This window comes from Ciconia boyciana, chromosome 31 (assembly GCF_034638445.1).
Source record: "Ciconia boyciana chromosome 31, ASM3463844v1, whole genome shotgun sequence".
Lineage (NCBI taxonomy): Eukaryota > Metazoa > Chordata > Aves > Ciconiiformes > Ciconiidae > Ciconia > Ciconia boyciana.
The window spans coordinates 290763-318748 of record NC_132964.1 but is presented as its reverse complement, the minus strand read 5'-3'; the positions used below and the strand labels follow the sequence as shown (position 1 = coordinate 318748).

Here is a 27986-nt window from a genome sequence, read left to right as displayed (position 1 = left end):
GCTGCCAGTCACGGCTGGGCCACGATGGCGTCGCCGCTGATTGGCTCCTGTTTCCCTCCTAATTCGCCTCGTGAAGCTTATTGGACGCCTGGTGCGCGGCGCTCCTTCTCATTGGCCCAGAGGGATGTCAATCAGAGCCCGCCCCGCCCTCCTCCCCAGGCCCGGCGCGGTCATGGCGGGTGATTGGCCCGTGGTCCATCGATCACCGGGGGTCCGCCCACAGGGAGCAGACCGCCCTGCGATTGGCCCGGCGGGCTCTCGCTCCAGCGTGGCCCCGCCCATCGAAGCTCACCAATCCGGTCGCGCGTTTGCTGCCGCCGATTGATTCTCGCGCCTGTCATTCTAAAAAAGCTCCGCCCCATCCCGCGCCCGCCAATGGCCGGCGGTCGTGCGGCTCCCTGCCCTCCGATTGGCTCCGGTGGCCGTCAGTGAGGCGCCGCCTACTCCAATAGCTGGCTGGCGGGGGCGGGACAGGAGGTCGCCGCGCGGCACTGGCCCCGGCGACCGTCAGTCAAGAGCAGCCCCGCCCCCCGCCATCCGCTTCCTCGTCCAATAGCGTCCCGGCGGCCGCCGCGACTGGCCGGCCGCCCCGTCCGTCCCCGCGGTCCCGCCCCCACCCGCCCTCCAATGAGCGCCCGCGCCCGCCGCCGCTCCCGCGCCGATTGGTCGTTCCCGCCGCCACTCACTTCCTCCCGCCGGCCCGCCCGCCCGCCGCCGCGCGCCGGCTCCCTCCCCGCCGCCATTGGCCGGCGGCCGCCGCCAGTCAGGGCCGGGCGGCGCGGCGATTGGCGGCGGCCGCGCGGGGTGGGCGGGCCTCCCCCGCCGTGGCCCCGCCCCGCTCCCAGCGTGCCCCGCGCGGTGTGTGGAGAGCGCGGCCTGTTCCCGCGTCGCGCCCTCGCCGCCGCCGCCGCCGCCATGTCGGAGTACAGCCCCGCCGGGCCGCCGCCCGCCCCAGGGCCGCCCGGGGGGGCCCCCGCCGCCGCCTCCGCCGGGGGGCCGCCGCCTCCGGGCGGTGCGGGCGCGGGGGGGGCCGCGGGCGGCGGGCCGGGCCCGGGCGGCGCGGGGGGGGGCCCGCCCGGCGGCATCCGCAAGGACGCCTTCGCCGACGCCGTGCAGCGGGCCCGGCAGGTGAGGGGCCCGGCGGGGGGGGAGGCACCGGGAGGCGCCGGGGTCCCCCTGCCCCCGCCGCGGCGCCGCGGCCCCTCCCCCGCCGTGCCGGGCCCCTCCCCCACCCTCCCGGTAAGGCCCCGCCCCCCCGGGGGCGCGCGGGGTGTCCCCCTCCCCCCCCCGCCCCTTCCCGCGCCCTCACGTTGCCCCGGGGGGGGGCTGCGGGGAGGCGGGGGGTCCCCGGGCCCTGCCCGCCGCGGAGGGGGGGGGAGGGAGAGCCGGGACTGGGGGTACCGGGAGCGAGGGGGGGTCCCGGGGCCGCCGCGCCGCCGCCCGCCGGGGTCCGGGCCGGGCGCTGGAAGAGCCGCCCCGCGGGCGCCGTAATTAGCGGTAATTAGCGGGGAACGGTACCGGGGCGGCCGGAGCCGCCTCGGGGAAGGGGACGGGGAGCGGGGCCCGGGACCGAGGCCAGGAGGCGGCGGGGGACGTTCGGCCGTGGCGGCGGGGGCGCCTGGGGGCTCTCGGGGCGCTCGCCCACCCCTCAAACCCCCACCACCACCCCGGCTTTTTCCCGGGCGCCCCGAATCGCGGCGGGGGGCAGGGGGGGCTGGGGGAGGCGGGAGTGCTCCCGGGGGCTCGCTCCCCTCGGCAGTGCCCCCGGTTTTGGGGCCTCCCGCCTTAGTGTGGGGGGGTTGGGGGGGCTCCCACCACGGTGTGGGGCTCGTGGAGGAGTTTGGCGGGGCTCCCACCATGATGTGGATTGGTTTTGGGGGCTCTTACCATGATGTGGGGTTCATGGGGGTTGGGGGCTCCCGCCGTGATGTGGGGTTCATGGAGGGGTTTAGGGGGCTCCCACCACGGTGTGGGGCTCCCACCGCGATGTGGGGTTCGTGGGGGGATTTGGGGGCTCCCACCGCGATGTGGGGTTCGTGGGGGGATCTGGGGGCTCCCACCGCGATGTGGGGGGATGTGGGGGCTCCCACCGTGATGTGGGGTTCGTGGGGGGATCTGGGGGCTCCCACCGCGATGTGGGGGATGTGGGGGCTCCCACCACGATGTGGGGTTCGTGGGGGGATTTGGGGGCTCCCACCGCGATGTGGGGCTTGTGGAGAGGGGTCTCACGTCGTGACATGGGGCAGTTTCGGGGGCTCCCCCTGCAGCCTGGGGGTCATAGTGAGGTTTTGGGGGCTCCCCACAACAGTGTGGGGCTCATAGGGAGTTTTGGGGGGCCCCCTTGCCATGGTGAGGGCCTCGGGCAGGTTTTGGGGGGCTCCCCCTGTGGCGAGGGGCTCATACGGAGGTTTTGGGGGTCCCTTGCTGTGGTGGGGGGTCAGGGGGTGGTTTTGGGGGCTCCGACTGTGGTGTGGGGCCCGTGGAGAGGTTTGGGGGGGGCCCCTGCAGCACTGTGAGGCTCACAGGCACATTTTGGGGGCCCCCGCCACAGCGTGGGGCCCATGGGAAGGTTTTGGGGGCACCCTGCGCTGGTGTGGGGCCGGTGCGGCGGTTTGGGAGGGCCCCTCTCCCCCTGGGGGGCCGTTTTTCAGGGTGTCCGCCGGGCACCGACCGTCCCCTGTGCAGGTAGCGGCGAAAATCGGGGGACGCGGCAACGACGGTGAACAACAACACCCCCGACTTCGGCTTCGGGGGGCAGAAGCGGCAGCTGGAGGATGGCGGTAAGGGGGGGGCACCCCCATATTGGGGGGCACCCCAAGGTGGGTGGCCCCCTTTTGGGGTGCAGCCAGGGGCCAGCTAACGGTGCTTCCCCCCTCGCCCCCAGACCAGCCGGAGAGCAAGAAGCTGGCGGCGCAGGGGGACTGTGAGTACGGCCGGCGGGTTGGGGGGGGCTGCGGCCCCCCGGGAGCTTTGGGGGGGCCTCAGGGACCCTCTTGGGGCCCCCCCGGCCGGGGGAGGCGGGTGGCCACCTACCCTCATGGGGGTTTGGTTCTCTCCGCAGCGCTTCCGACCCAGCTGGGACCCATCCACCCCCCGCCCAGGTGAGATGGGGGGGTCCTGGGGTTTTTTGGGGGGCTCCTGGCAGATTTTGGAGCGGTCCCGGGAGGTTTTGGGGGCCGGGGGGTGCCTGATGCCCCCCCCATCCCTCCGCAGGTCGACGGTGACAGAGGAGTACCGTGTTCCTGACGGCATGGTGGGACTCAGTGAGTGTGGGGGGCTCGGGGGGCTCTGGGGGTGCAGGGGGTTTGGGGGTGCAGGAGGGGTTGGGGGGCCAGCGCAGCCCCCCACGCGGCGCCTTCCCCCCCCAGTCATCGGCCGCGGGGGGGAGCAGGTCAACAAAATCCAGCAGGACTCAGGCTGCAAAGTACAGATCTCCCCAGGTAAGGGGGGGCCCCGACCCCCCAGTTCCCCGGGGGGGGCCCTGATCCCCCAGCTCCTGGCAGGGGATCCCCGTACCCCTCTCCTGCCCTCGGGGGGGGTCCCCCACGCCTCCTTTCCTGGGGGGTCCCCAATCAATCCCTAGTGTGGGGTGGGGGATTCCCAGTCCCCCTTCTGTGGGTGGGGGGCATGGGGGGGGGGGGGGGGGCAGGCTAATCTCCCTGTCCCTAAATTGGGGTTCCCCAGACCCCATTTTCTCCTCATACAGGGTGGGGGAGCTGCAGCCCCCCTTTCCCCAGTGTGGGGTGGGGGATCCCCAACCCTTCCCCGCTCAAACCCCTCTTCCCCACCCCCCGATACGGGACAGGGGCTCCCACCACCACCCCCTTTCCCCCCGCTGTGGGGCACAGGGGGGGGTCTCCCAAACCCCCCTTTCCTCTGCCGTGGGGCAGGGGGGGCCGCGCCGCCCCCGCCTGCCCCCCTCCCGCCGTGCCCCCTCCCCGCAGACAGCGGCGGGCTGCCGGAGCGCAGCGTCTCCCTGACGGGATCCCCCGAGGCCGTGCAGTGAGTAGGGCCCCGGCGCGGGGGGGGCCGTCCCCGTGTCCCTCCCTCCCCCCCCCAAAAAAAAACCAACAAACCCCTGCGGGCCCCCAAACCCCCACCCGTGCCCCCCACCCCCAGGAAGGCGAAGCTGATGCTGGACGACATCGTCTCGCGGGGGCGGGGGGGACCCCCGGGCCAGTTCCACGACAACGCCAACGGCCAGAACGGGACAGTGCAGGAGATCATGATCCCCGCCGGCAAGGCCGGCCTCGTCATCGGCAAGGGCGGCGAGACCATCAAGCAGCTCCAGGTACCCCCGGGGACCCCCAGAATAAAACCCACCCCCCCCACGGGTTTGGTTTTTTTTTTGGGGGGGGGGGGTCTCCCCAGCTCACCCTCCCACCGCAGGAGCGAGCCGGGGTGAAGATGATCCTGATCCAAGACGGTTCCCAAAACACCAACGTCGACAAACCCCTGCGGATAATCGGGGATCCCTACAAAGTCCAGGTGAGAAACGCCCCCACCCCAAAAAACACCCCCTCGCACCCCCAAAAAACCCCCCACCCCACCCCAAACCCCCCCTGCCTTGCAGCAAGCCTGCGAGATGGTGATGGACATCCTGCGCGAGCGCGACCAGGGCGGCTTCGGCGACCGCAACGAATACGGTTCCCGCATCGGCGGTGGCATCGACGTGAGTCCGGGGGGGCTCCCAACCCCCCCCTTCCCCGCTTTCCCTCCCCCCTCCCCCTCCCCAGCCCCATTTCATGCCCCTCCCCTCCCTCAGGTACCGGTTCCCCGGCACTCGGTCGGCGTCGTCATCGGCCGCAGCGGGGAGATGATTAAGAAAATCCAGAACGACGCGGGGGTGCGGATACAGTTCAAACAAGGTGAGGAGCCCCCCGCCCCCCCCCCCGCATTTTGGGGGTCCCTACGACCCCTCCCCGCACCCCATAACCCCCTACCCCCCACTCCTCTTCCAGACGACGGGACGGGCCCCGAGAAGATCGCCCACATCATGGGCCCCCCCGAACGCTGCGAGCACGCCGCCCGCATCATCAACGACCTCCTCCAGAGCCTGCGGGTAGGGGGGGGGCGGCCCGGGGTGCCCCGAAACGGGGGTGACCGCCCTCCCCCCCACCCTGACGCCTCCCTTCCCCCGCAGAGCGGCCCGGGACCCCCGGGGCCGGGGATGCCCCCGGGGGGGCGGGGGCGCGGGCGGGGCCAGGGCAGTTGGGGTCCCCCCGGGGGCGAGATGACCTTCTCCATCCCCACCCACAAGTGCGGGTTGGTCATCGGCAGAGGTGAGCGCAGCCCCTTCCCCCCCCCCAAAAAAGAAACACCCCAGCCCCCCAAACCCTTCCCCTGCTGCCCCCTTGTCCCCCCCCCGCAGGCGGGGAGAACGTCAAAGCCATCAACCAGCAGACGGGGGCCTTCGTGGAGATCTCCCGCCAGCTGCCCCCCAACGGGGACCCCAATTTTAAGCTCTTCATCATCCGCGGCTCCCCCCAGCAGATCGACCACGCCAAGCAGCTCATCGAGGAGAAGATCGAGGTGGGGAGGGGGCGCGGGGGGCACCCCAACACCCCCCGTTCCCCCTCCCCGTCCTCGCGCTGACCCCCTCTCCGCTCCGCAGGGTCCGCCCTGCCCCGTGGGGCCGGGGCCGGGGCCGGGGGGGCCGCCGGGACCCGCCGGCCCCATGGGACCCTTCAACCCGGGACCCTTCAACCAGGGCCCCCCTGGGGCCCCCGCAGTGAGTAACGGGGTTTGGGGAGGGAGGGGGGCTCCCCCTCTTGGCAGCCCCCTCACCCCCCTCTCCCGCAGCCCCGGAGGCCCCCCGCACCAGTCCCCCCCCCAGGGCTGGGGCAACACCTAGCCCCAGTGGCAGCCGCCGGCCCCCCACGACCCCAGTGAGTACCCGGACCCCCGTCTCGCTTTTGGGGGGTGGGGAGGTCCCGCAGCCCCCGCCCCGTTTCCCTCACCGGGGTCTCCCCCACCTCACCCCCTTTTTTTTTTTGGGGCCCCCCAGGCAAAGCGGCGGCGGCGGCGGACCCCAATGCCGCCTGGGCCGCCTACTACTCGCACTACTACCAGCAGCCGCCGGGCCGGTGCCGGGGCAGCCCCCGCCCCACCGCGCCCCCGTCCAGGGGGAGCCCCCAGCCCCCCCCCCACCGGCCAGTCCGACTACACCAAGGCCTGGGAGGAGTACTATAAGAAAATAGGTGAGTGCGCCCCGAAAACGAAGGGGGGGAGAACCTCCTCCGGGACCCCCAAACTGCCCGTGGGGACCCTGACCCCCCCGGGGGCCCCAAAGTGCCCCTGGGTGACCCTGAACCCCCCTGGGGACCCCAGAGGGCCCATGGGTGACCCTGACCCCCCGGGGACCCCCAAACTGCCCCTGGGTGACCCTGAAACCCCCTGGGGAGCCCCAAACTGCCCCAGGGTGACCCTGACCCCCCCGGGGAGCCCCAAACTGCCCCAGGGTGACCCTGACCCCCTGGGACCCCAAACTGCCCCCAGGGACCCCAAAGTGCCCCTGGATGACCCGGAAACCCCCTGGGGAGACCCCAAAGTGCCCCTGGGGACCCCAGAGGGCTCCTGGGTGATCCTGACCTCCCCGGGGACCCCCAAAGTGCCCCTGGGTGACCCCGACCCCGGGGCCCCAAAGTGCCCCTGGGTGACCCTGACCCCCATGGGGAGCCCCAAAACTGCCCCTGGGGACCCCAAACTGCTCCTGGGTGACCCTGACCCCCAGGGACCCCCAAACTGCCCCTGGGTGACCCTGAAACCCCCCTGGGGAGACCCCAAAGTGCCCCTGGGGAGCCCCAAACTGCTGGTAGGGACACTGAATCCCGGGGGGGGGGGAATGACCCCAAAGCCCCCATGGGGACCCCGAAGCTACATATGGGGGGGGGTCCTGAACCACCTCAAGGCACCCCAGCCCCCCATGGGGAGCCCTGAACTGTCTGGGGGACCCCAACTGCCCCCAAAGTGCCCCTGGGTGACCCTCAATCCCCTTGGGGACACCCCAAAACCCCGGGGGCCCCAAAACCCCCAGGGGCCCCAAACCCCCCCCGGGGACCTCTGAAACCCCTCCTGCTCCCCAAAACACCCTCTGAGTTCCTCAGGAGGGCTCCAAACCACCCTGGGAGCCCCCAAAGTGCTGGGGGGAGGGGGGGTCCTAGACCCCCAGGGTCCCCCAGCGCTGGGGGGCAGGCTCTGACCCCCTGCGCCCCCCCCAGGCCAGCAGCCCCAGCAGCCCGGGGCCCCCGCAGCAGGACTACACGAAAGCCTGGGAGGAATATTACAAAAAACAAGGTGAGACCCCCCCAACACCTTCCCCTCCCCCCAAAACGCTCTGCCCCACACTGGGGACACCCCCCCCATCTCACAGCCCCCCTCTTGTCCCCCCTACAGCGGCCCAGGTGGCCACGGGGGTGGTCCCAGGGCCCCCCCGGCCCCCAGCCCGACTACAGCGCGGCCTGGGCCGAGTACTACCGGCAGCAGGCGGCCTACTACGGACAGACCCCGGGGCCGCCGGGCCCGCGCCCCCCACGCAGCAGGGACAGCAGGTACGGCCCCCGCGACCCCCGGACCCCCAGACCCCCCCTCGAGGCTGGGTGCGGGTGGAGCCCCCTGCCCCATGGGGGGGGGGAATCCAGAGCCCCCCTTCCCCTCCTGGTGGGGGGGGGGGGTGTCACTGCTGGCCTCCCTCCCTATGGGTGGCCCCCCAGACCCCCCCACACACTGTGGGGGTCAGTGCCACCTCCCAGGTCCCCCCACTCCCTAATCTGGGGGTCAGTGCTGCCCCCCCAGATCCCTCCCTCCCTAATCTGGGGGTCAGTGCTGCCCCCACACCCCCCATCCCCATTGTGGGGTCAGTGCTGCCCCCCAGACCCCCTCCCTAATCTGGGGGTCAGTGCTGCCCCCACACCCCCTCCCTAATCTGGGGGTCAGTGCTGCCCCCCAGACCCCCCTCTCTCCCCACAGGCTCAGTGAACCGAATGTGAACCCCCGTCTGTGACCCCTTTGTTTTTGGCGAGCGGCCGCGGCCGGCCGGGCGAGCGGCCCCCAGCCCCCCCACCCCCATAAAACCTCGGACCCCCCCGGGGGCTTCACCCCCTTCCCCCTCCCCTCCTCCTCCCGCCGCTCGCAGAAACCACCCGAATCGCCCCAAACCTCCTCGGGATCGTCGCCGGAGCCCCCGGCCCCCGCTCGTAGGTAGAACCGAACATTCCTCGGAGCCGCCGGAGCCGGGCCCCCGGGCCCCCGGCCGCTCCCTCGCCGTGTCCGTTCCAGAGGAGGTGGAAAAAACAAAACAAAACAAAAAAAAAAAACCAACAAAAAACAAAACCAACCAACCACCAACGGCAATTGTATGCTCAGTTTTTACTTTTTACCGCTTGTTTTTAACTTCACAAATAAACGAGAACAAAACTCGCGTTGTTCTGCCCCGCGCCGCCTCTGGCCTGGGGGGGGCCTTTGGGGCGCTGCGAGAAAGCGGCGCTTTGGGCTGGGGGGGGTTTGGGCTTCCCCGGGAGGGCTGGGGCCCCCTCAGCCTTTGGGGTCATTAAAGGGCTTTTCGGGGTTCGAGGTTCGGGCTCTTTGGGGTGAAAAAAGGGGTTTGGGGGGCTAGGCCGCCGCCGTTGCTATGGCGACGCTTCCGCGGGGCGGGGCGCTACTTCCGGCGGCGTGCGTGAAGGAACTTCCGGTCCTGCGCAGTGCAGCGACGGGTGCCTGGAGCGGACGGCGGCGGCGGCAGCGCCAGCGCATGCGCGGTGGGGCCTATGGGGGCTCCGCGGGGGCCTGGGGGTGCTTGTGGGGTCTGGGGATCCCTATAGGGTCTGGGGGTCCCTATAGGGGTCTGGGGGAGGTACCTGGAGGGTCTATAGGGCTCTCGGGGGAGCTCCTGGGGCCTGGGGAGTCCCTGTAGGAGTCTGGGGGGCCTATAGGGGTCTGGGGGCCCTCTAGGGGCTGGGGGGCTATAGGGGCTGGGGGCTCCTGGGGGCCTTAAATAGGCGCCTGGGGCCATGGGGAGGTTGGGGGGCTGGAGTCTCTGGGGGCTCCAGGGGCGGGCAGGGGCCTTAGAGGATTTCACGTCCCTTGGGGGTGCTGTGGGGGACGTATGGGCCCTATAGGGACCTCTGGGGCCGCAGAGAGGGGCTGGAGGCCCTATGGGGGCTCCAGGGGCTGGGGAGGGGACCTGGGGGCCCTATAGGGGTCCCGGGGGCCCCGAAGGGGTGTCTGGTGCCATGGGGAGGCTTTGGCGGGGCCGGGGGGCCCTGAGGACACTGCGGGGGGAAGGGGCCCTATAGGAGGTGCGGGGGTGCTGTGCAGGGTCTATAGGGCTGGGGGGGGAGCTATAGGGCAGGGCAGGACCTTCACCACCCCCCACCTCTCTCCAGGACCCCCTGAGCCGCATCTGGGGTGCCTGTCCCCCCGCTGCAGGGATGGCCTCGCTGGTGAGTGGGGGACGCCATGGGATCCACGGCGACCCACAGGGACCCCCCGGGGACCCCCCGGGACCCCCCAGCACCCACCCCCCCTCGGCTCTCCCCGCAGGGCACCAGCAGCCAGATGGTCACCGAGTACGTGGTCCGGGTGCCCAAGTGAGTCTGGGGGGGCTGGGGGGTGTCGGGGGCTGGGGGGTGTTGGGCTTTGGGGGTGTCGGGGCTTTGGGGGTGTCGGGGCTTTGGGGGCGTTGGGGGAGCTGGGGGTGTCGGGGCTGGGGGGTGTCAGGGGGTTTGGGGGTGTTGGGGGGCTGGAGGATGTCAGGGGGTTTGGGGGTGTCGGGAGGTTGGGGGTGTCGAGGGTTTGGGGGTGTCAGGGGTTTGGGGGTGTCAGGGGGCTGGGGGTGTCAGGGGTGTTGGGGGGCTGGGGGGTGTCAGGGTTTGGGGGTGTTGGGGGGCTGGGGGGTGTCGGGGGCTCGGGGGGCTGGTGACGCCGGTGACGGTCTCTGTCGCGCAGGAACACCACCAAGAAGTACAACATCATGGCCTTCAACGCCGCCGACAAGGTCAACTTCGCCACCTGGCACCAGGTGACACGGGGACAGGGACGGGGGGACATGGGGGGACATGGGGACGGGGGGACAAGGGGACGGGGGACACGGGGATGAAGAGGGACAGGGGAGACATGGAGACAGGGGGACACGGATGAGGAGGGACATGGGGACATGGGGATGGGGGGACACAGATGGGGGGACAGGGGCGACATGGGGACAGGGGGACATGGGGATGGGGGGACACAGATGGGGGGACATGAGGACAGGGGCGACATGGGGACAGGGGGACACGGATGAGGAGGGACATGGGGACATGGGGTGGGCGGACACAGAGACGGGGACAGAGATGAGGAGGGGACGGGGACGGGGGACACAGGGATGGGGGGACAGGGGGAACATGGGGACAGGGAGGGACATGGGGTTTGGGGACAGTGGCTTCAGGATCTGGGGGACACGGGGACCTGGGCGACACAGGGACAGGATGTACACAGGGGGTGAGGGGTGACAGGATTTGGGGACAGCAGCATTCAAGGGTGACAACCTGGGGGCCGTGGGGCTTGGGGACAGCTGGGGACAGCAGGATTGGGGACGGGACGGCGGGGTTTGGGGAGGGTGGGATTCGGGGACGGCGGGGTTTGGGGACAGCGGGATACAGTGGGATGTGGGGACAGGGGGGTTCGGGGCCGTGGGGTGCGGCGGGATTTGGGGACAGTGGGGTGTGGCGGGGCTTGGGGACAGCGGGATACCCTGGGATTTGGGGACAGGGGGGTTCGGGGCCGCGGGGTGCGGCGGGGCTCGGGGCCGGTGTGAGCGGGCCCCGGCAGGCGCGGATGGAGCGGGACCTGAGCAACAAGAAGATTTACCAAGAGGAGGAGCTGCCCGAGTCCGGCGCCGGCAGCGAGTTCAACCGGCGGCTGCGGGAGGAGGCGCGGCGCAAGAAATACGGGATCGTCCTGCGGGAATTCCGGGCCGAGGACCAGCCCTGGCTGCTGAGGGTCAACGGGAAGGCCGGGCGCAAGTGAGCGGGGACGGGACGGGACGGGACGGGGACGGGATGGGGATGGGGATGGGGACGGGATGGGGATGGGGACAGACTGGGGAGGGGAGGGGGACAGGATGGGGACGGGGACAGGGATGAGGACAGACTGGGGATGGGGACGACAGGGACAGGGACAGGATGGGGACAGGGATGGGGATGGGGATGGGATGGGGACAGACTGGGAATGGGGAGGGGGACAGGAGGGGGATGGGGACAACTGAGAGACAGGGACAGGATGGGGACAGGGTGGGATGGGGACAACACAGGGACAGGGACAAGATGAGGACAGGGATGGGGATGGGGACAGACTGGAGATGGGGACGACTGAGGGACAGGGACAGGATGGGGACAGGGAGGGGATGGGGACAACACAGGGACAGGGACAGGGACAAGATGAGGACAGGGACAAGATGAGGACAGGGATGGGTTGGGGATGGGAAGTCTGGGGACAGGCTGGGGACAGGGACAGCCCAGGGAGGGGACGAGGTTGGGACAGGGATGGGAAGAGTCTGGGGCTGGATGTGGGGACAAGGGACGGGCTGGGGACAAGGCTGGGGCTGGGGACAACGTGGGGACAGGGACGGGATGGGGTTGGGGACAGGGGTGGGGACTGGACTGGGACAGTGCCAGGGATGGGGTGGGGCTGGAGAGAGTCTGGGGACAGGGTGGGGACGGATGTGGGGACAGCCCGGGGCCGGGGACAGGGACAGCCTGGGGCCACGGTGTCCCCCCCCCGGCAGGTACAAGGGGGTGAAGAAGGGCGGCGTCACCGAGAACGCCTCCTACTACATCTTCACGCAATGCCCCGACGGCGCCTTCGAGGCCTTTCCGGTGCAGCACTGGTACAACTTCACCCCCCTGGCCAAGCACCGCACGCTGACGGCCGAGGAGGCCGAGGAGGAGTGGGAGAGGTCGGGGGACACGGGGGGGACACGAGGGGGTGGCCTGGGGACATCCCCGAGCGGGGAGGACGCGTCCCTGAGCCGGGGCGGGGGGGGCTGTCCTGGCGCTGGGGGGGACGTGTGGGGACGGCGGGGCTGTCCCGGAGCCCCAGGGGACACCCCAGAGGTGGTGGGGACGTCCTGGTGCTGGGGACCCCCCCAAAACCCCAGGGGACCCCCCAAAGCCCTGGGGGACCCCCCTAGAGCTGCAGGGACCTCCCAGAGCCAGGGGACGCCCCGGAGTGGGGGGAGGGTGCTGGGGACCCGTCCCAGAGCCAGGGGGGACAGCGGGGTGGTCCCAGGGGACCCCCCCCCCGAGCGCAAGGGAAGGTGTTGGGGACCCGCCCCAGAGCCGAGGGGCCGGGGGGAGACGTTCTGGGGACAGAGGGGACCCCCAAAGTCCCAGGGGACGCCCCGGGGCAGGGGGAAGGCGCTGGGGACACGTCCCCGAGGTGGCGGGGACGCCCTGGAGCCCGGAGCAGGGGGGGTGTGACACGGCCGGTTGTCCCCTGCGTCCCCTCCCTCCCAGGCGGAACAAGGTGCTGAACCACTTCAGCATCATGCAGCAGCGGCGGCTGCGGGACCAGGACGAGGAGGAGGAGGAGAAGGAGAAGAAGGCCAAGAAGAAAGGGGGGGAGCTGAAGATCCACGACCTGGAGGACGACCTGGAGCTCAGCTCCGAGGAGAGCGAGGGCAGCGAGGCCGAAGGTGAGCAGGAGTGGGGTGGGGAGGGCTGTGCTGGTGCTGAGACACCCCCACCCCCCAAAATCACGACACCCCCCCAAAATCACTGCCCCCCCCCAGGGGAGAAGGCGCCGAAGCCGAAGAAGAAGGCGCCGGTGGGGAAGAAGAAGAAGAAGAAGAAGGGCTCCGAGGACGAGGCCTTTGAGGACAGCGATGATGGGGACTTCGAGGGGCAGGAGGTGGATTACATGTCCGACGCCTCCAGGTAGCCGGGGGGTTGGGGGCGCGGGGGGTCCCCATTTTTGTGCGTGTCCCCCCCTCCCCAACGCAGCCCCGCTCTGCCCTGCAGCAGCTCGCTGGAGGAGGAGGTGGGGAAGCCCAAGGTGACGAAGGAGGACGACGGCCCCAAAGGTGGGGACGGGGACGGGACCCCCCTCCTCGTGCTGGGGGGGGCCCTGGGGTGTCTGTGTCCGTCCGTCTGTCCCCCGGTGCCACCGTCGTGCGTCCACCCCCCCACCCCCCACCCCCCAGGCATCGACGAGGCGAGCGAGAGCAGCGAGGAGAGCGAGGAGGAGAAGGCGGCAGAGGAGAAGGAGGAGGAGGAGGAGGAGAAGAAGGCCCCGACGCCGCAGGAGAAGAAGAAGAAGAAGGGTGAGCCCCCCTCATCCCCCTCCCCCGATGGCGTTTTTGGGGTGAAACCGGCCGGAAACGGGACTGAGGGCGCCGTGTCCCCCCCAGACAGCAGCGACGAGTCGCAGACCTCGGAGGAGAGCGACATCGACAGCGAGACCTCCTCCGCCCTCTTCATGGCCGTGAGTGGGGCAGGGGGGTCCCCACCCCCCCGCGGGGGAGCGTTGGGGGTCCCCGGAGCCCCCTGACCCCTGGCCCCCCTCCAGAAGAAGAAGACCCCGCCAAGCGGGAGCGGAGGGGCTCGGCCAGCAGCTCGCGGGGCAACAGCCGGCCGGGGACGCCGACGGAGCCCGGCAGCACCAGCTCCACGCTCCGCGCCGCCGCCTCCAAACTGGAGCAAGGTGGGGCCGGGGGGGCCGGGGGGCGGTGGGGGCTGGGGGCAAATCTGGGGGGTCCTGGGGCAGATCCTGACCCCCTGGGACCATTCCCAGTGCCCGGGGGGGGCAATTCCGAGCACCCCGGGGCAGATCCTGGTGCCCTGGAGCCATTCCCGGCCCCCTGGGACCATTCCCAGTGCCCTGGGGGGGGCAATTCCCAGCTCCCTGGTGCAGCTCTGGGGGCTCCTGGGGCAGATCCTGACCCCCTGGGGCACTTCCCGCACCCTGGGGGGCAATTCTCAGCACCCCGGGAAGATCCTGACCCCCTGGGACCATTCCCAGTGCCCGGGGGGCAATTCCCAGCTCCCTGGGGCAGCTCTGGGGGCTCCTGGGGCAGATCCTGACCCCCTGGGGCAATTCCTGCACCCTGGGGGGGGCAGTTCCCAGCACCCCAGGTCAGCTCCCGATTCCCAGTGCCCTGGGGGTGCTGGTGGGGGGCAATTCCCAGCACCCTGGGGCAGATCCTGACCCCCTGGGACCATTCCCAGTGCCCTGGGGGGGGCAATTCCCAGCTCCCTGGGGCAGCTCTGGGGGCTCCTGGGGCAGATCCTGACCCCCTGGGGCACTTCCCAGCACCCTGGGGGGGGCAATTCCCAGCACCCCGGGGCAGCTCCCGATTCCCAGTGCCCCGGGTCCCCCCCGGGGCAGCCCCCAGCCCCTCTCCCGACCCCGTTCCCCCCCCAGGCCGTCGGCAGCCCCCGGCGGGGCCGGAGCCCCCGGCCGCCAAACGGCTGAAGCTGGACGCGGGGCCGCAGCCGCCCTCCGGCAAATCCACACCCCAGCCCCAGTCGGGCAAATCGACCCCCAGCAGCGGGTGAGTACCGAGGGGGGGGTCCCGGGGGTTGGGGGGCTCAGGGGGTTCGGGGGTCCCAGGGGTTTGGGGGGTCTCAGGGGGTTTGGGGGGTCCGAGGGGGTTTGAGGGGGTCCCAGGGGTTGGAGGGGTCCCAGGGGGCTGGGGGGGGGTCTGAGAGGAGTTTGGGGGTTCCAGGGGGTTTGGGGGTCCCAGGGGGCTTGAGGGGGGTCTCATGGGGGTTTGGGGGTCCCGGGGGTTTGGGGGTTCCAGGGGGTTTGGGGGGTCTCAGGGGGTTTGGGGGTCCCAGGGGTTGGGGGGTCCCAGCGGGGTTTGAGGGTGGTCCCAGGGGGCTGGTGGGGTCCCAGGGCGTTAGGGGGTTCCAGGCGGGTTTGGGGGTCCCAGGGGCTGGGAGGGTCTCAGGGAGTTTGGGGGTCCCAGGGCGTTGTGGGGGTCTCAGGGGGTTTGGGGAGGTCCCAGGTGGGTTGGGGGGATCCCAGCGGGGTTTGGGGGGTTCCAGGGGGGTTTGGGTGGTCCCAGGCGGGTTTGGGGAGGTCCCAGGGCGTTGGGGGGTTCCAGGGGGGCTTGGGGGGTCCCAGGCGGGTTTGGGGGGGTCCCAGCGGGGTTCGGGGGTCCCACCTGGGCCCCGCGCGTGCCGGCAGGGAGGTGCAGCTGACGGAGGAGGCGGTGCGGCGCTACCTGACGCGGAAGCCGATGACCACCAAGGACCTGCTGAAGAAATTCCAGACCAAGCGCACGGGGCTGAGCAGCGACGCCACCGTCAACGTCCTGGCCCAGATCCTCAAGCGCCTCAACCCCGAGCGCAAGGTCATCGGCGAGAAGATGCACTTCTTCCTCAAGGAGTAGGGCCCCCCCCCCAGGACCCCCCAGGGCCCCCAGGGCCCCCAACCCCCCGCTCCCCTCCCCCGCCTTTTTCCTTGGGTCCCCCGTTTCCCCGCCGCAATAAACACCTTCTTTGTACCCCTCGTCTCCTTCACCCCCCCCCCCAAACGATTTTGGGGGGGGGGGGGGGGGGTCCCTTCTTGCCCCTCCCCATATTTCCACACGCAGGCCTGGGGGGGGGGGGCAGCCCCCCCCCGCGGCGTCCCCGTTTGGGGGAGGAATTGGGATTTGTTGCTATTTTGAGGGTTTTTTCCCCCAGGTTGCGCCAGCTCGGCCCCCCGCTGCGTTGGTATTTCGGTGTCTGTTCCCGCCCCCCCCCGCAGGGTTTGGCCCCAAACTGGGGGTTCTGCCTCTGGGGGCCCTGCTCAGTCTGGGGGGATTCCCACCCCCGGGTATTTCACCCCAAAACAGCCCCGCGAAGGGGAGCATCGCCCCCCGCCAGCCCCCCAGTCCCGGGGGGCACATTCCCCACCTGCCCCCGCAGGCACCCTGGCACTGCCCCCCCATTAACCCCTCCGGGGTGGGGAGGGGCCCCACTAAACTCCCCCCAGCCCCACAGCCAGGGGTCTGGGGGGCCAAACCCCTCTGTCACCCCCCACCCCTCTCACCCCGCGGGGGAATCACACCCCCCCCCCTCAGGGCAGGGTTAACCCGGCCCCCCGCCTCCCCCCGCAGCCCCGGGGCCATAAAAGCCGAAGCGGGGCCGGGGCGGCTCAGCCGGGGCAGGATGGCGGGGACCCCGCTCCGCGCAGCCTTCCTCCCCCTCCTCCTCCTCCCCCTCCTCCTCCCCCCCCTCGCCGCCGCCGCCCCCCCGCAACCGGGGGCCACGACGGGGACCCCCCCGGCGCCCCCCCCCCCGCCCGGGGGGGGCCCCCCGGGCGGCGGGGGGGTCCCGGTGCGGGCTGCGCAGCCTGGCGGTGCGGGTGCGGGAGCTGGGGCTGGGGTACCCCTCGGAGGAGACCGTGCTCTTCCGCTACTGCGGGGGGGGCTGCCCCGCGCCCCCCACCAACCACGGCCTGGCCCTGGCCCGCCTGCGCCCCGGGGGGGGCCCGGGGGGGGCCGGCCCCTGCTGCCGGCCCAGCCGCTACGAGGACGTCGCGTTCCTGGACGAGGGGCAGCGCTGGCACCAGCTACGGCAGCTCTCGGCCGCCGCCTGCCGCTGCGTGGGGTGAGACCCCCGACAGCCCCCCCGACAGCCCCCACCCCCAGACAGCCCCCACCCCCCGATAAACAGCTCCCCCCCCCCAGAACGCGCCAGCCTGGCAGCGGGGGTCACTGTTTATTGGGGGCTGCGGGGCGGCCGGGGCTCTGCAGCCTCAATAAACGCCGGGGAGTCGCCGGGAGGGTCCGGAGCCGTGTCTGGGGGGCAGAGGGGGGTCAGGGGGGCTGCGGGGGTCGCTGGGTGGGGGGGAGGGGGCTCACCGGGGGGCGTTGCGGCAGATGAGGGCGAGGCGCCGGCCCCGCGGCACCCGGCGTCCCCCGAAAAGGAGTCCTCGTCCCGCAGGATCTCGTGGGTGAAGTCGTAGCGGGCGGCGCCCCTGGGGGGGGGGGGGGAAGGGGGGTGTCAGTGGGGGAGGGGGGGTCCGGGGGGGGGGTCCCCAAGCCCCCCCCTCTCCCCGCTCACCGGAGGACGTAGAGGGAGCCGGGCTCCAGCAGCAGCTCCAGCCACTGCCCGGGCGCCCGGCAGCGCCGCAGCCGCAGGACGCTGGGGGAGAGCAGGGAGAGCCCCGCGATGGTGCAGCCGCAGAACTGGGGGCAGGGGGCGGGTGAGGCCCCCCGGCGGTGGGGGAGGGCAGGGGTGCCGCCCCCCCCAGCCATGACCCGCCCACAGACCCAGAGACCCCCCAGCCCCCTCCCCTGCCCCCCCATCCCATTCCCCCCCCAGCCCCTGTCCCATCCCCCACACAGCACCTTGCCCCCCCCCCGGTCCCATCCCCCCCACGGCCCTGCCCCCTCGCCCCCCCCACCACACACCCTGTCCCATCCCACAGGGCCCTGTCCATCCCATCCCCTCCCCAGACCCACACCGCACCCTGCCCCCACACACCCCCCGTCCCATCCCCCCGGCCCTGCCCCCTCGGCCCCCCCGACACACCCCTGTCCCATCCCCACCCCACAGGGCCCTGTCCATCCCATCCCCTCCCCAGACCCACACCGCACCCTGCCCCCACACACCCCCCGTCCCATCCCCCCACACGGCCCTGCCCCCTCGGCCCCCCCCGACACATACCCTGTCCCATCCCCCACCCCCCACAGGGCCCTGTCCATCCCGTCCCCTCCCCAGACCCACACCGCACCCTGCCCCCCACACACCCCCGTCCCATCCCCCCACACGGCCCTGCCCCCCAACACACCCCTGTCCCATCCCCCACCTCCACACAGCACCCTTCCCCCCGTCCCATCCCCCACTCTCCCACAGGGCCCTGCCCTCCCCCCCCCCGCGCCTTGCTCCCAGCCCCCCGCGTCTGTGACCCCGCCCCTCCCCCCACCTTGACGCTGTCCACGTGGGGCCGCACGTGCCCGCGCGGGTGCAGGTCGAGGACGTGAACCAGGGGCAGGGGGGGGCGGCCCGGGGGGGAGGCGGCGGCCACGCGGCCCAGCGCCGCCCGCCCCGCCCCCCCCCAGCACACCCGCTCCGTCTCCCGGTACCCGCAGATGGCCTGGGGGGAGGGGACGGCGACCTCTGACCTCTGGCCCCACCTCCGCCTGACCCCCACAACCCCCATGACCCCAACCCCCCCCGACCCGACTGACCCCTGACCCCTCAGAGCCAGCCCGTGACCCCTGCCCTGACCCCCCCGTGACCCAGCTGACCCCTGACCCCTCAGAGCCAGCCCGTGACCCCTGCCCTGACCCCGTGACCCAGCTGACCCCTCAGAGACAGCCTGTGACCCCTGCCCTGACCCCCCGTGACCCAGCTGACCCCTCAGAGCCAACCCCCGTGACCCCTGGCCCCCACTGACCCCTGACCCCCTCAGAGCCAGCTCCCCGTGACCCCTGCCCTGACGCCCCCGTGACCCAGCTGACCCCTGACCCCTCAGAGCCAGCCTGTGACCCCTGCCCTGACCCCCCCGTGACCCTTCAAAGGCACCTCCCCCTCCCTCCCCGCCGCTCCTGTCCTCGCCTGACCCCGTGACCCCCGCGACCCCCGGCCCCGCCCTCACCCCGTCCCAGTGGTCGAACTGGTACGGCCGCCGGCCCAGCACCGGCTCCAGCTCCCGCACCAGCTCGGCCGCCTCCCCCGGGCTCAGGAAGGCCCCGCGCACCAGGGCCAGGCCCCGCAGCTGCCGCTCCACCTCCGGGCTGGAGGCGCGGAGGAGCCCCGGGTCCGCCTCCGCCCCCGGCCCCAGCCCGGCCCCGGCCCCGGCCCCGGCCCCGGTCCCGAGCGCGGCCCCATCTCCGGGCCGCGGCCCCGGCCCCGGTCCCGGCGCGGCCCCGCCGCTCCCCGCCCGCCGCCGCCACCACAGGCCGCCCGCGCGGAGCATGTCGGGAGCCGGGCAGAGCGGCAAGTGCGGGGCACGCCGGGAGCACAGCGCCCCCTTCGGGCCGGGAGGACCGGCGCGGGGCACGCCGGGAGGAAGGGCGCGGCGCGGGGCACGCCGGGAGGAAGGGCGCGGCGCGGGGCATTGTGGGGCGGCGGCGGAACGGGGGGCGGCGGGGATGGAGCCGGGCGACCCATGGCAGCCCCCCCCCCCCCAGCGCCCCACGGAGCCCCACAGCCCCCCAGCGCCCCACGGAGCCCCCCAGACACCCCCACGCTCACCTGCAGCCGCTCAGGGCCGGGGTTCGGGGCTGCCCCACGGGTCGGGGGCACCCCACGGCTCCGCGTCACCCCCTGGCTCGGGGCTGCCCCACGGTTGGGGGCTGCCCCAGGGGTCGGGGCTGCCCCAGGGGTCGGGGGCGCTCAGGAAGTGCTGCCGCAGCAGGGCCGCCCGGTCCGCCTCAAACTGCTCCCACTGCGGGGGAAGGGGGCTGGGGGAGCCCCCACCCCAGGGGGTCCCCAGGCCCCAGGGGAGGGTGGGGGTCCCGGCCCCATAGCGGGGGGTCCCCAGGCCCCATAGCGGGGTCCCGGCCCCATAGGGGGGTCCCATCCCCGTGGGGGTGCCCCCCCTCCCAGGGGGTCTGGGGGGGCCCGCGGGCTGCGTCCCCCACCGGGGGCCGGGGGTCCCCACCTCTCGGGCCAGGCGCTCGGCGGCCTCGGTGAAGGCTCGGCGCTCGCGGGCGAGGGCTCCCTGCAGCCGCCGCAGCCGCCCCGCTCCTCCTCCAGCCCCGGGGGCCCGGGGCCGCCAGCACCGCCGCCATCGCCTCCTGCGACGCGGGGATCAGCGGGGGGGGGGGGCCGGGGGTGGGGGCCCCCCCGAGCCCCCCCCGTCACCTGCAGGCAGCGGTGCTGCAGGGCGATCACCTCCCTCCCGGCCGCCGCCTCCTCCCGCAGCCGCTGCAGCTCCCGCTCCGGGTCGGGGTCCCCCCGGGGGGCCGGGGGCGGCTGGGGGGCCACGGGGCTGGGAGCCCCGGCGGGGGCCCGGCTGCCTGCGGGAGAGGGGCAGTGGGGACCCACGGCGTCCCCGGACCCGCGGTGTCCCCCCCGGACCCACAGCGTCCCCTATTTCAGTGTCCCCAGACCCACGGCGTTCCCCCCCCAAGACCCACAGCGTCCCCCCAAAACAACGGTGTCCCCCCCCAGCCCCCCCGAATTTAGTGTCCCCAGACCCCCAGTGATCCCAAATTCAGTGTCCCCAGACCCCTGGTGACCCCAGACCCACAGCGTCCCCTAATTCAGTGTCCCCAAACCCACGGCGTCTCCCCCAGACCCACAGCGTCCCCCCATAACAACGGTGTGTCCCCCAGCCGCCCCAAATTCAGTGTCCCCAGACCCCCGGTGACCCCAGACCCACAGTGACCCCAAATTCACAGTGTCCCCAGACCCCCAGTGACCCCCAACCCCACAGCATCCCCAGCCCCCACAGTCCCCCCCAGGGCCCCCAAGCCCCCCGTCCCCACCTCTGGGCCGTCCTGGGGGCTCTGCCGGCCGCCCGCACCCCCCGGGGCGCCGCGCTGGGGAGCTCCGTGGCTGCGGGGAAAAGGGGGGTCAGGGCGGGTTTGGGGGGGCCCAGGCTGTGTTGGGGGGCACAGTGGGGTTTGGGGGTCCTGGAGGGGTGGAAGGGGCCCTGGGGAGAAGCTGGGGGTCTCAGGGGCTCCAGGGAGGGCTTAGGGGGTCCTGGGCAGGTTTTGGGGTGCTGGGGAGGTCAGAGGGGTCCCAAGGGGGATGGGGACTCCTGGGAGGGTTTGAGGTTTCGAGGGGGTTCAGGGGATCCCCAGGAGGATTCAGGTGGTCTCAGGGAGGTTCAGGGGATCCCAGGGGGGCCTTGGGGGTCCCAGGGGAGGGTTTGGGGGGTCCCAAGCAGGCTCAGGGGTCCCCTGGGGCGTTGAGGACCCTGGAGGGTGTTTGATGATCCCCGAGGAGGGGCTGGGGGTCCCGGGGGGGTTTGGGGGTCCCGGGGGGGTTTGGGGGTCCCGGGGTCCCCCCGCTCACCGGGACGCCGGGGCCTCCGCTGGGCCGTGCCCTCCTCCGGCTCCTGGCGGGGCTGCGCCGTGGGGCCGTGCTGGGACCTCTGGGGGGGTGGGGGGGGGTGGTGACGCTGGGAGGGACCCCGGGCCCCCCAGGCCCCCCAAACCCCCCGGGCCCCACCTGCGCCCGCTCGGCCGCCAGCAGCACCCAGAGGCGCCGGTTCTGCTCCCGCAGCCACTCGGCCTCGTCCCGAGCCGCCGCCATGGCCCGGGCGCAGGCGGCCACGTGGGCCTGCGGCCACCGCAGCGTTGGGGACACTGGGGACACCCCGGGGACACCCCGGGGAGGGGGACACCCGTGGACAGGGACGCTGTGGGCTTGGGGACACCATGGGGACACCCCGGGGAGGGGGACACCCGTGGACAGGGATGCTGTGGGCTTGGGGACACCATGGGGACACCCCGGGGATGGGGACACTGGAGACACAGACACTGTGGGTTTGGGGACACCCCGGGATGGCGTCACCCGTGGACAGGGACACCGTGGGCTTGGGGACACCTTAGGGATGGGGACACTGGGGACACCTCGGGGACACCCCGGGGATGGGGACACCCGTGGACAGGGACACTGTGGGTTTGGGGACACCATGGGGACACCCTGGGGATGGGGACACTGGGGACACAGACACTGTGGGCTTGGGGACACCCCAGGGATGGGGACACTGGGGACACCCCGGGGACACCCTGGGGACACCTTGGGGACACCCATGGACAGGGACGCTGTGGGCTTGGGGACACCATGGGGACACCCCGGGGATGGGGACACTGGAGACACAGACACTGTGGGTTTGGGGACACCCCGGGATGGGGACACTGGGGACACCCTGGGGACACCCCGGGGACACCTTGGGGACACCCCAGGGATGGGGTCATCCGTGGACAGGGACACCGTGGGCCTGGGGATGCCCCGGGGATGGGGACACTGGGGACACCTCGGGGACGGGGACACCCATGGACAGGGACACCGTGGGGATGGGGACACCCCGGGAACACCCCGAGGGTGGGGACACTGGGGACACCTCGGGGACACCCCGGGGATGGGGACACCCGTGGACAGGGACACCGTGGGGATGGGGACCCCCCTGGGGCCAGGGGAAGCCCTGAGGGGGACAGGGATCCCCTAGGTGACGCAGGGACCCCCCCCGGTGACACGGGGACCCTCTGAGGGGACATGGGGCCCCTCTGGGGACTCGAGGACCCCCAAGGAGCACGGGGTCCCCCCCAAAGGGACACGGGGACCCCCCGGACGACATCGTCACCCCTCGAGGGACACAGGGACACCCCAGGACCCCCGGAGGAACGTACCCCCCCCCAGGGAGCCCTGAGGGACGCGGGGAACCCCCGGGGACACGGGGGACCCTCCTGGGTGACACGGGACCCCCCCGTCCCCGGGCCCCCGCTGACCTGGAGGGGCCCGAGGCGCTGGCGCAGCCCCGCAGCTCCCGCTCCCGCCGGGCCCCCCGCCGCCGCCTCCCGGTAGAGCCGCAGGAGCCCCCAGCGCCCGCGGGCCCCCCGGGGGCAGCCCCAGCGCCGCCAGCTCCTGGGGGGACGCGCCTGGCACCCCCGGCCCGGGACCCCCGTCTGCCCCCCACCCCCCCCCGGGACCCCATTCCCCCTCCCTCGGCCTCAGAGCCCCCAGCCCCATTCCCCCTTGGACCCCAAAACACCCCACAGACGCCCCCCAGCCCCCATGCCCTCCCCCAGCCCGCCAGCCCCCCATCCTGCCCCCCAGATGCCAGAGCCCCCATCCCGCCCCCAGGGACCCCCTGCCCCCCATCCCGCTCCCCTGGGACCCCTCCCCCCATCCCGTCCCCTCCCGCCCCCCATCCCGCTCCCCTGGGACCCCTCCCCCCCATCCCGTCCCCTCCCCGCCCCCATCCCGCTCTCCTGGGACCCCCTCCCCCATCCCGCCCCCCCCTTGCCTGCTCCAGGGGGCCCGGGCGGCCCCCCCCGGGCTCGGCGCCGCCGGGGGCCCCCGGGGAAGCGCCGGGGGGGGGCGCTCGGTCGCCCCCCGCCCCCGGGGACGGGCAGAGCCCGGCCGCCGCCGCCGCCAGCAGCGCCTCGGGGGCTGGGGGGGAGCGGGGGGGGGGGGGCCCCCCAGCCGGGCCGGGGGCCCCCCCGGGGCCCCCCCCCCGGGGTCCGGGCCCCGTTACCTGGGGAGGGGGCTCGGCCTGGGCTGTCCATGGCCCCGCGGGTGGGACCTGGGGGGACACGGGGTCCGGGGGCTCAGCTGCCCCACGGCCCCCGCCCCATGGGCCCCCAAACCCCGTGCCCCCCGAGGGCACCGCTGCCCCACGGCCCCTGAACCAGCCCCATGGGGCCCCCCAAAGCGCCCCAACCCACCCCACAGCCCCCCAAGAATCCCCTGGGCCCCCCCCCGAGGGCACTGCTGCCCCCAACCTGCCCCATGGCCCCCCAACGCACCCCAGGAAGCCCCTGTGCCCCCCGACGGCACTGCTGCCCCCCAACCTGCCCCATGGACCCCCAACCCACCCCACAGCCCCCAAGTGACTCCTGTGCCCCCCCGAGGGCACTGCTGCCCCCAACCTGCCCCATGGCCCCCCAACCCACCCCACAGCCCCCAAGTGACTCCTGTGCCCCCCGAGGGCACTGCTGCCCTCCAACCTGCCCCATGGCCCCCAATCCACCCCACAGCCCCAAGAGACCCTGGGCCCCCCGAGGGCACTGCTGCCCCCAACCTGCCCCACAGCCCCCAAGAGACCCCTGGGCCCCCCCGAGGGCACTGCTGCCCCCAACCTGCCCCACGGGCCCCCAACCCGCCCCACGGCCCCCCAAAGAGCCTCCGTGCCCCCCATCCCGCCCCCATCCCGCCCCACCGCTCCAGGCCCGGCCAGGCCCCGCCCCCCGCCGCGCCGCTTAAATACCCCGCCCGACCCCGCCCCACGCCTCCCATTGGACAGCGACGGCGGCCAATCAGCGCCGCCCGCGGGGCACGCCGGGAGATGTAGTTCCTTGGGGGGGGAGGAGGCCGCGGCCCGCCCGTGGGGCAGACGGGGGTCGTGGGGCCGGGCAGCCCACGGGTGAATGGGGGGAATATGGGGCTGGGGGGGCACCCCACAAGTGTGGGGCAGCGGGAATGCAGCTCTGAGAGGGTCCACGGCTGCACAGAGCAACGGGGGGCTGGAGCCCCAAATCTTTCTGTGGGACGCCCCCCCGCCCCACAGATGCCCCCCCCACGGCCCTCCCCGCCCCAGCCCCCAGCGCTCAGTCGGGGTCCGCAGCCCTTTGGTCGTGCCGGGGGTACAGCGAAGCCGCCGTGGCGGCGGGGGAGCCACACAGCCCCTCCCCACCCCCCGGGGGCGTCTCAGGGTGCCGGGGGGCGGTGGGGGGCGCAGAGGGGGTGGGGGAGGGGTCCTTCTGCACCAGGCGGGGCTCGTCCTCGCCGCGGGGGGGGGTGCACCAGCACCCGGTCGAGGAGCCCGAATTCCTGCGCCTCCACGGGGCTGAGGTAGCGGTCCCGCTCCATCGCCGCCTCTGGGGGGGGCAAGGGGCTCAGGGGGGTCTGGGGGGGTCTCGGGGGTGGGGGGGAGGGGGGTCTCACCGATGACGGCGAGGGGCTGCCCGGTGTGTTTGGCGTAGAGGGCGTTGATCTGGCGCTTGAGCTGCAGGATCTCCTCCGCCTGGATGGCGATGTCGGTGGCCTGGCCCTGGGGGGCGGGGGAGAGCGGGGGAGGGGGCGTGGGGGGTGACACGGACACCCCACCCCACCCTCACCCCGGGGACCGGGCACCCGGCCCACCCACGGCGTGTCCCGGGGGTGCTGGGGCTGTCCCCCCCCAGCCCCGGGGGGTCCCACCCCCTCCCCGGGGGGGTCCCTGGGGGTCCCACCCCGACCCCGTGGGTCCCCAGCCCCGGGGGGGGGGGCGCACCCCGTCCCCGTGGGGGTTCCTGGGGGTCCCATTCTGTCCCCATGGGTCCCCAGCCCTGGGGAAGGGGGGGTCCCATCCTGTCGCCGGGGGTCCCTGAGGGCCCCTCCCCAACCCCAGGGGGGTTCCTGGGGGTCCCACTCCATCCCCATGGGTCCCCAGCCGCAGGGAAGGGGGGGGGGTCCCATCCTGTCCCCATGGGGGTCCCTGAGGGTCCCTCCCCAGCCCCGGGGGGGTCCCTGGGGGTCCCCAGCTGTGTGGGGGTCCCACCCCGCCCTGTCCCCAACCCCCAGGAGTCGTCGTGTGTGTGTGTGTCCCCGCACCCCAAGGGGGTCCCCCCCTTGTCCCCTTTCGTGTGGGGGGTCCCCCCCTGCCCCCACGGGGGTCCCTCCCCACACACCCCCCGCCCCACCCTCCCGCGGCCCGGCGGACCCCGAGGTGGCCCCCATCCCCCCTCCCCCTCCCCCAAGGCCGGGGCACCCCGAGGCGGCTCCCCCCGCCCCGGGGGGGTCCCCGTACCCGCGCCCCCCCCCGGGGCTGGTGCACCATGATGCGGGCGTTGGGCAGGGCGTGGCGCTGGCCCGGGGCCCCGGCGGCCAGCAGCAGGGAGCCCATGCTGGCCGCCTGCCCCACGCACCACGTGCAGACGGGGTTGAGGACGTACTGCATCGTGTCATAGATGGCCAGCCCCGACGTCACCGCCCCGCCTGCGGGCACGGCCCCCATCAGCACGGGCCCCCAGACCCCCCGGGGGCCCCAAAACCCCCCCAGGGGCCCCCAAAAAACCCACATGGACCCCCAAACCCCTGCAGGGATCCCCCAAAAAACCCCCAGGGATCCCCAAACCCCCACAGGGACCCCCAAAAACCCCCCAGGGACCCTCAAAACCCCTCCAGGGGCCACCAAACCCCACAGGGACCCCCAAAATCCCCTCCAAGGATCCCCAAACCCCCCAGGGACCCCCAAACCCCCCAGGGGTGCCCCAAACTCCCCAGGGCCCCCAACCCCCCAGGTACCCTAAAACGCCCCCAGGGACTCCCCAAAAAACCCCAGGGATCCCCAAACCCTCCAGGGACCCCAAAGCCCCCCAGGCACCCCCAACCCCCCTAGGGACCCCAAAAACCCCCAGGGACCCTCAAAACACCCCTCCAGGGCCCACCAAACCCCACAGGGACCCCAAACACCCCTGCAGGGACCCCAAACCCCACAGGGACCCCAAAAACCCGCAGGGACCCCAACCCCCAGGGGCCCCCCGCCTCACCCGGGCTGTTGATGTACATGTGGATGGGCTTCTTGTTGCTCTCCGACTGCAGGAAGAGGAGCTGCGCGATCACCAGGCTGGCCAGGCTGTCGTCGATCTGTTGGGGGGGGCACGGCACGCGGTGGGGGGGGCCCACAGATTGGGGGGGGCCCCGGAGGGTTGGGGTCCCCCCCCCCCCAGCGCTTACCGGCCCCATGACGCAGACGATGCGCTCGCGCAGCAGGCGGGAGTAGATGTCGTAGGCTCGCTCGCCCCGGCCCTGCGGCGAGGAGGGGGGGAGGTCAGGGGGGCCGCGGGGGGAGGAGGGGAGGGGCAGGGGTCCCCCCACTCACCGTCTGCTCCACCACGATGGGGATGAGGGGGGGGGCGCGGGCGGGCGCCGTCCCGTGGAGGCTGCGGCGGGCGGCCGCCCCCCAGGCCAGGCGCAGGGCGCGCTGCGGGGGGGTCAGGGCGGGCCGAGGCGCAACTGGGAACCCCCCGGGGCACCCCGGAACCGGGACCCCCGGAACCGGGGCCCTCATAACCGCCCCCGCCATAAGCGGGACCCCGCGTAACCGGGGCCCCCATAACCGGTACCCCCATAACCGGGGCCTCCCATAACCGGTACCCCCGTAACCGGGGCCCCCCATAACCAGGGCCTCCCATAACCGGTACCCCCATAACCGGGGCCTCCCATAACCGGTACCCCGTAACCGCGACCCCCATAACCGGTACCCCCATAACCGGTACCCCCATAACCGGTACCCCCGTAACCGCGACCCCCCATAACCGGGGCCCCTATAAGCGCTACCCCCATAACCGGGGCCCCCATAACCGCCCCCGCCGTAGCCGGGACCCCCATAAGCCAGACACCCCCCGGACCCCCATAACCGCGACCCCCGGCCCCCCAGCCGGGCCGCCCCTGCCCGGCAGCCCCAGAACCCCCTCCTCGGGCGCCCCAGGCCAGGCCCCCATTCAGGGCCCCCCAGTGTGTGTCCCCCCAGCCCCGCAGCCGCCCCGTCACCCCCGCCCCGCCGGGCCCCCGTTACCGATCCCCGGCCCCCCGGCCCCTCACCGCCACCCCAGGCCCCATGGCGCCCCGGAAGCGCTTTGCGCCCCGGAAGCGCTCAGTGCGCCACCCACGTGACCCCCGGCACACCCCTCAACGGCCCCGCCCCTCCTCGTCAGCCCCGCCCCAACCCGCCGGCTCCGCCCCCCGGTCCCGCCCCATCACGTGATGCCCGGAACTGCATTTCCCGTCGTGCCCCGCGGCCCGGCCGCCATGACACCGCCGGGCGCCGCGCCAGGTACCCTCAGGCCTGCGGCCCCTATAGACCCGTTATAGCCCCGCTATGGCCCCTATAGACCCTACAGACACGTTATAGAGCCGTTATAGCCTCTTTATAGCGTCCTTACAGCCCCGGGAGTGGAGTCCGGGAGTGCCCGCAGGCCTCGTGGGGCCTTGGGGATGTGAGGGGCCCACGGGGGGTCCACGGGTCCACGTCAGGGCCCTGAGGGATCCGTGTGGGATCCCCCCAGGATGGGCACAGGCCCCACAGAGGGTCCCTGCGGATCCCTGACGGGTCCATGGCAGTCCCTTGGGTCTGTGGGTCAGCGCTGTGGCCACGTGGGTCACCGTGGGTCGGTGCCAGGACCGTGTGGGTCAGTGCTGTGGTCATGTGGGTCACCGTGGGTCAGTGTTGGGGCTGTGTGGGTTGCTGTGGATCACTGTGGGTCCGTGTCAGAGATGTGTGGGTCAGTGCTGTGGTCATGTGGGTCACCGTGGGTCCATGTCAGAGACGTGTGGGTCAGTGCTGTGGTCATGTGGGTCACCGTGGGTCAGTGTTGGGGCTGTGTGGGTTGCTGTGGATCACTGTGGGTCCGT

The 27986-nt window shown here is 73.1% G+C and overlaps 5 protein-coding genes and 1 long non-coding RNA gene across 6 annotated transcripts; 3 read left to right on the top strand and 3 right to left on the bottom strand.

The window, feature by feature from the left end:
• The first annotated feature begins 842 nt into the window (after positions 1 to 842).
• Positions 843 to 8002, top strand: KHSRP (KH-type splicing regulatory protein). The gene is given in 22 exon segments (XM_072848315.1): positions 843 to 1128; positions 2686 to 2699; positions 2701 to 2780; positions 2885 to 2923; positions 3062 to 3101; positions 3214 to 3263; positions 3369 to 3440; positions 3945 to 4002; positions 4120 to 4291; positions 4390 to 4488; positions 4574 to 4672; positions 4766 to 4868; positions 4962 to 5282; positions 5372 to 5532; positions 5615 to 5888; positions 6008 to 6131; positions 6133 to 6200; positions 7221 to 7242; positions 7244 to 7296; positions 7396 to 7426; positions 7428 to 7550; positions 7969 to 8002. Coding segments are annotated over 22 exon segments (2250 nt in total). The 5' UTR covers positions 843 to 915.
• Positions 8003 to 9419: 1417 nt separating this feature from the next.
• On the top strand, positions 9420 to 15386 carry GTF2F1 (general transcription factor IIF subunit 1). The gene is given in 14 exon segments (XM_072848548.1): positions 9420 to 9440; positions 9541 to 9587; positions 9946 to 10018; positions 10807 to 11000; positions 11762 to 11932; positions 12492 to 12670; positions 12767 to 12911; positions 12996 to 13057; positions 13178 to 13297; positions 13385 to 13458; positions 13543 to 13563; positions 13566 to 13677; positions 14398 to 14527; positions 15166 to 15386. Coding segments are annotated over 14 exon segments (1545 nt in total). The 5' UTR covers positions 9420 to 9428; the 3' UTR covers positions 15371 to 15386.
• A 709-nt stretch (positions 15387 to 16095) lies between these two features.
• PSPN (persephin) lies at positions 16096 to 16579 on the top strand (the record flags this gene model as incomplete). Its single annotated transcript, XM_072848314.1, has 1 exon — positions 16096 to 16579. A coding segment is annotated over one exon (483 nt), but the record flags the coding sequence as incomplete, so codon positions are not given.
• A 245-nt stretch (positions 16580 to 16824) lies between these two features.
• Positions 16825 to 18818, bottom strand: ALKBH7 (alkB homolog 7). Its single transcript, XM_072848313.1, is given in 6 exon segments — positions 16825 to 16892; positions 16895 to 16944; positions 17031 to 17155; positions 17896 to 18066; positions 18571 to 18759; positions 18762 to 18818. Coding segments are annotated over 6 exon segments (645 nt in total). The 5' UTR covers positions 18804 to 18818.
• A 999-nt stretch (positions 18819 to 19817) lies between these two features.
• On the bottom strand, positions 19818 to 21018 carry LOC140645229 (uncharacterized). The gene is made up of 3 exons (XR_012039959.1): positions 20940 to 21018; positions 20408 to 20477; positions 19818 to 19936 (listed from the first exon to the last, which is right to left on the bottom strand). It is a non-coding gene; the product is annotated as an uncharacterized lncRNA (long non-coding RNA).
• Positions 21019 to 24285: 3267 nt separating this feature from the next.
• Positions 24286 to 27232, bottom strand: CLPP (caseinolytic mitochondrial matrix peptidase proteolytic subunit). The gene is made up of 7 exons (XM_072848566.1): positions 27177 to 27232; positions 26455 to 26556; positions 26310 to 26381; positions 26123 to 26219; positions 25381 to 25568; positions 24537 to 24642; positions 24286 to 24469 (listed from the first exon to the last, which is right to left on the bottom strand). Exons 1-7 carry the CDS (start codon positions 27192 to 27194, stop codon positions 24300 to 24302), a joined length of 753 nt encoding a protein of 250 aa, XP_072704667.1. The 5' UTR covers positions 27195 to 27232; the 3' UTR covers positions 24286 to 24299.
• Between the last annotated feature and the right edge of the window lie 754 nt (positions 27233 to 27986).